Source organism: Limulus polyphemus, unplaced genomic scaffold, assembly GCF_000517525.1.
Source record: "Limulus polyphemus unplaced genomic scaffold, Limulus_polyphemus-2.1.2 Scaffold3648, whole genome shotgun sequence".
Classification (NCBI taxonomy): domain Eukaryota; kingdom Metazoa; phylum Arthropoda; class Merostomata; order Xiphosura; family Limulidae; genus Limulus; species Limulus polyphemus.
Genome location: NW_013669258.1, coordinates 45909 through 52361, shown reverse-complemented (window position 1 = coordinate 52361; position 6453 = coordinate 45909). Strand labels below are relative to the sequence as shown.

At 34.5% G+C, this 6453-nt stretch overlaps 1 protein-coding gene across 1 annotated transcript in view; it reads left to right on the top strand.

Moving 5' to 3' along the window:
* Positions 1-1584: 1584 nt before the first annotated feature.
* Positions 1585-6453, top strand: part of LOC106469767 — a 25282-nt gene continuing 20413 nt past the window's right edge. Inside the window, exons 1-2 of the mRNA XM_022398321.1 lie at positions 1585-3919; positions 5058-5201. Coding sequence (XP_022254029.1) covers positions 1792-3919; positions 5058-5201 — 2272 coding nt within the window. The 5' untranslated portion in view covers positions 1585-1791. The remainder of the gene's footprint in view (positions 3920-5057; positions 5202-6453) is intronic.

Here is a 6453-nt window from a genome sequence, read left to right as displayed (position 1 = left end):
ATTAAATATTCAAATTGTTTTTCACTTTCCTTTTGGGCTTATGAATTCATATTTTGTTTTCATGTATTATCCTTTTTTATTTTAGGCATGGGCCTCAAAAGATAAAGTGGTCCAGACATCTCTGGATCTCTGAGAGGGCCTGTGTACACCTTAGGTAATTATTCATCTGGCTTAGAGCAGATGCCGAATGTTCCATTAACATGAACTTAGTGGCAGTGTGGCAGTTTCTGTAAGACAAAGTTATTTGGTACACATTGAAGTACGCTTGCAGTCAACCAGTATCTGGGACCTGTTCTGGAAAGGTAACGAAAGCCATCTTGTCTTTCATCGATGAAGTTCTTCATCAAAAATAACAGGATTTGGGAAATATTCCTTGTAGAAATCTATAGTCTGTCTATATGAGTTTTGATGGCATAAGTTTTTGAATTGATGCTACTTACTTTACATGTGCATCAAATCTGGAGGAAAGATTGCTGTTAATGAGGTCAAGAAAAAGAATGCTTACTGTGTTCTTAAAGTTTGCTTACTGTGTTCTTAAAGTTGGGCTTGTCATTGACTAGCTCGTGGCATGCTAACTTTAATATTAGATTTGCTTGCAATATCACTATTGTGCTTGAAGATATGGTATGAATAATCATATACGTTCACTCTTAGTGAAGTCAGTTCTTTACAGCATTCTTCTATTAGGGAAACATCAAAAAATAAAATAGGGAATTCGGCAGAAACCCCCCCCCCCCCCGTCGTACGTACGTGCGTGGCAACGTTCTATTGACGAACTAAATAAAAGTGTAAGTGCGAAAATTTTTAATAACTAGGTAAAAGAAAATGTAAAGCGTTCATCTTACTAATTAAAGTATAGATTTTCTTATCACAACAGTATAACAAACTGACTAGAAATATGTAATGTCACAAATTAATACAAAGGAAGACTAAAGTGACAATTATTAGAGAGTGTTGAGTCTTCAGTTACGTGATATCGGTGTTATTGATACTTTTATCATAATCGAATTAACATCTCATGAGGTTCGGCCAGTATTTCATCATGTTTAGAGCTTGGTGGGTAAAACAAAATAGCGATATGTACGGCATACATGTAATTAATTACTGCCCTGAGAAAAGACAAAGAAATTATCGTTTTTACTAAACAATAACGTTTATACTTAAAGAGTAAGTATGCAAGTCGCCCAGAAGGTAGAATTGAACTACTCTGACGTCAATCAGCTACGGGTTTGAAGCCCGCACTCCGGACCACCGAAGATCATCTGGGCAATATAATATATCCTCTTTGTTATATATATAAAGATAAATTACAAGTACATTTATACGTTTGGTGTGAATGCTGAAACAGTTTAATAATTTAGAATTTTTCAAAATAATATAAGCAAACTAAAAGTTCAAATGAGTAAAGTAATTTTACTTTTGTTCTTATTAATATAGTTTAGCTCAGTATTAAAGAAATAAAATGTTATATACGTTTTAAAGCATTAATGAAGTCTTTACTATACATATTTTATTTTATTAACTGCAAGAGGAGTTCAACGACGTCTAGTAGTAAGTTTCTCAACCATGACACTTTCTTCTTCGAGAGTTTCTTTGTTTGTCGTCGAGTTTATACATGATGACGTGTAGAGAAGTATCTTATAAATGTTTGGAAAAACGAGTACTGTAGTTTAACGGTATATTTTTTATTGTAATGTGGCACAAAAAATTTATACTATAGAAGAGGTAGATATTTCGCACTTAATAAAAAAATATATTTGATTTGCCAATGACCAATATTCGCTATTCAAGATGGCGGATGATGATACTCACAACCATGCACATAACACCCTCGTGCTTAGTAGAAGTGTTGCAGCGGCGTGTGGAGGAAGTTCGAGTTGTGCCAGCTCTAATATTAATGCTACGCTAGAAAGTGATGGCTTGAGTAACCAAGTTCAACCTTCCGTTGAGGTTAGTACAGCTGACATTCTACAACAAGCTTTTCAAGAAGCGTCTGAAGAACTTGAACAAATTACCGTAACATATGAAAATGTACAAAATGCTGTTGGTATTGCAGACGTACATAATCAATTTTCGGGAAATGATGAACTCTCTGTTAGTGTTACTGTTAGAGACTCTTCTAACGTTGACCTTAATCGTGTTAATCCACAAAATGTTGAAAATGGTATTAGTATACCCAACGTGACTGATAATGTAGGGCTAATCAATAGACAAGATGTTAACAGTTGCAATAGTACTATTAATGACAAAAAAGAAACTAGTCCGAGTTTAGAAATAACAGCATTGCCACTTGGAAGTGAAATTCAAAATGTGAATTCCGTATGTTCAGATCTTGTTAACCAAATAGTAGCAGTTGATGGGACCACTGGAATGAGATTGATCAGCAGTGGTGATTTTCTAAGTACAAACAATCATAACGTTCAGCCTTATGATCTGCAGAGTTTCATTGTAGCAATTCCTGATGTGACTGATGGACTTACTGATAATATTTCTTTTGTAGCACCTGGTCTGTCAGAAAGTTCTTCTTTGGTTAGTCAACTTCCTGATGGTGTATCTGTTATTGCACAAGGGTTATCAGAAAATCAAACCACAGAATCCTTGTGTGATGTGTCATTTACAACAGTGCCTGCAAGTTCCATTTTTTCTACATGCAGTGCCAACAGTAGACTTATCAGTACAATATCAGGAACAACTAGCTTACCTCTACCAGTCTCAACTTCAGAGGCTTTCTCTGTTGTAACTCAGAGTTTGTCAGGAAATTCACAGACTATATCAGTGGTTCCACACAGTTCGGCACAACCTTTAAGTCTCTCTGTCACACAAGCAACTTTGCCAGATGTTGGCTTAAAGCAGATTCAGAGTTTTCCTGTTTCTGGAGGTTTGCAGAATGTGCAAAGTTTAGCTTTGCCAACAGTAACAGCTATTCAACAATTAGCTGGTCATGTAATCTTACCCTTACAAGCTACTAATGCCATCTCAAATGCAATTCATAGCTGCAGTCAAAATCGAGCAGTCCCCAGCACTTTGAATGGGACATCAGGTTTAATAGTCAATCATACTGGTACCTTGACAGTACCTGTGACTGTGACAGACAGTAGTAATAATTTTTCCAAAGATGTATATGTGGTCGATACTTCAGATAATGCACAGACTGTTGTTGGATCGACAGCTAATACAATGTCCTTGGCCATTAGGCCTTCAGTAACAACAAAACCAAATGTTCAGAAATTAACTGTTGCTTCAAAACTTGATTCTTGCCAGTCGTTAAATCCTAGTGTAAAAATTGTACAGGGGCTAAATCAAACAGCTGCCCAAGCATCCTTACAACCAAAGTCAAAAACTGCACCTTTAGGTTCGAGCGAAAATCCGATCCAGATAATACAACAGGGAAACACCTATCATTCAACTCAGGTACTAACACAAGAACAGTTACAACAGATTGCTCATGTGCTGCAGCAACAACAAATTTCCAAATCTTCAGAGAGTGGTAGTAGCTCAGTTCTTTATAATCCAGCCACAAACACTCGTATTATATATCGTGTTATTTACCCATCAGAGCTACAGACTAAGAGCAGTAGCAAAAAAGATGGTTCTATCAGAGGAGGAATAAAGAGAGGGAGGGGTAGACCAAGAAAAATATGGAGTGTTAAAAAGGTAACCCAAGATGAACCTGATGATGAAACACATGGCCAAGAAATTAGTCAGGAAGAGAAGGAACTAAAGAAAAAACACCGTCCACGTACAAGGTCTGGACGTATATCAAAACCTCCATCGTACATGGTCCAAGACTACAAAAGAATACATCACTTAGATTTTAATGAAGATCCTCATGATGATACTGATGGTGGCTATTCAGATTTTCAAATGAGTGATGAAGAGTCTGAAAACATGCATCAGGGACCAAAATATTTACCACCAGGTAATATTATGTACAGTTGCATGGTTGCATAAAAACATCATTTTTTGAAAATATATCATGCTATTAAAAAAGCTGAATCAAATAAAAATATAGTTATTGGTAAAATGAATGTTTTGTGAGGAATTGTTCAATAACTAACTTGTAAGATGGTAAATATTTACCAAAACTACTTAAAAGAATTGAGGTTTTAATTTTTTCAACTATGAGTTGGCTCCATTTTTTTAAGTAATTTGTTACACTGTTCAAAATATATTGCTCAACAACACACTGCTATTATATAACATGTATATGATACAAAAAGTGTGGTACAAGTATACTGAGTTAAATTTCAATATTTTTATATCAAAGGCAGAGTTTTATGAACTAAACATAAGTCTCAAAACATGCATATGTATTAAGACAATAGCCTTATTTCTGGTGTTTGTGTGTAACTTAAGGAAGTTTTTTTGTTTTTTTTTACAGTTAAAGCTAAAAATAATTTAAAATGTCTGAAATAAATGTCAAATATTGGTCTCACAAAATGACTTGGTATTAAAATGTATAATGTTGTGGTAGAAATTGTATTATCAGGAACACGTGTACAGTGGGATATGACTGAGGCAGAGTATAATAACAAGCTACAACTGGTAATGTAATCTTCAGTTGGGTCAAGGTCACTTTTCCAACCAAGCCAAATTAAATGTAAACTCTGGACCTTTTAAGTTTTAAAAGATTTAAATGAGCAACAAATATTAAATCTTCTAACAGAGAAGCATTCTTTTCAAAGTAGAAACTTGGACATCCAGAGTTTTGCTCATCTTTCTAATGTTGTAAGCAAGATGACAGTAAATCAGTTAACCCTTAAGGTCACTTCAGTCTCTAAACAATCATAAAGACCATTACCCCAAGCAATGTGTAACCTATGATCTTTCTAACAAATCTGGAAAGGCACACATCACATTTTCAAGCAAATCAATCAATTAATTTACATTTTCAGTAGAGAAGTAACTTTGCCTGAGGACAAAATTGGTATCCAACACATTTACAGTTACCATCCAGATAATGATTGTCCATTAAAGACTTGCCTCTCTTTTTTTTGCTGCACCCAGTACTTGTAGGAAGTAATATACTGGTAAAACTGTTGTATTTTTTATTGCAGGTGTAAATACTGTTCGCCCTAGGACCCACAAGTGTAGCAGTTGTGATAAAGCTTACATTGGTCAAGGAGGATTGGCTCGCCACTATAGACAGTATCCCTCCCATGGCAAGCTTCCCAACCCAGAGGAAAACAGTGTTTATGAGGGTAAGAATCCAGCATTTTTTTTCCATTCTCATATATGATAAAACTTTTAAAATTGCACAGAGAATTATGTAATATAACTCTTCTATAATGATAGTGTTGTGGTTTTCAAAGTATAACATTAGCATCTCAGATTAGCCTTAACCTTATGGGTTTCAAAGTATAGTTTAGCTGTTATATGTTATGCTTAGTATGGTTAGGGTTAATTAGTAAAGTTAGCATATATGTAAATTTTAACTGTGAGGAAAAGTAGTAATCATAAAATGGTCACAGGTAATTATTTAAACTAAATATAATTATGAGATGAGAGAATCTTGAAAAATAGTGGGAAATAATCTTATTTTATACCAACTAACATTGTCTAGTGTACCCTGTATATCAGTTTTAACCAACTTACATTGTCTAGTGTACCCTGTATATCAGTTTTAACCAACTTACACTGTGTAGTGTACCCTGAATCTTATTAAGCCACATACCATTATCTAGTGTACCCTGTATCACAATTTAAATCAACTAATACTGTCCAGTGTACTCCATATTACAAGTTAAACCAACTGACACTGTCCAGTGTACTCCATATCACAATTTAAACCAACTAATACTGTCCAGTGTACTCCATATTACAAGTTAAACCAACTGACACTGTCCAGTGTACTCCATATTACAATTTGAACCAATTAACACTGTCAAATGTACTCCATATTACAAGTTAAACCAACTGACACTGTCCAGTGTACTCCATATTACAATTTGAACCAATTAACACTGTCAAATGTACCCTGTGAATTCCTTTAGGACTTTGACAATGATAAGCTCTTTGAAATTAAAATTGAATAAAGCACCCACATCATGCAAGGTTTTTGTTAGGAAGTCAGAGGTCAAGAAAGTGACATTCTCTTTAATTTTTAGTAGGTCATTAGACAGTGGATAGATGCCTGAGATTTGGAGAGTTGCTTATTTTACTCCTATTTTTAAAGAGGGCGTTAAGAGTTTCCCTATGAAATATAGACCAGTTAGTCTTATTTCTGCAGTGGGAAAAGTTATAAAGAGAAAGTGAAAAAAGTTTTACAAAATCATTTAGTGAAATATATCATAAATAAATGAAGACCCATGTGGATTGATTAAAGGGGAATCTTGCCTTGCTACTCTGTTATACCTTTTTAGAGGATGTTGTTATCTAGATGAAAGAAGTTATATGGACTTGATGTATTTAGATTTTCAAAAATCTTTTGATAAGGTGTGATATATATATATA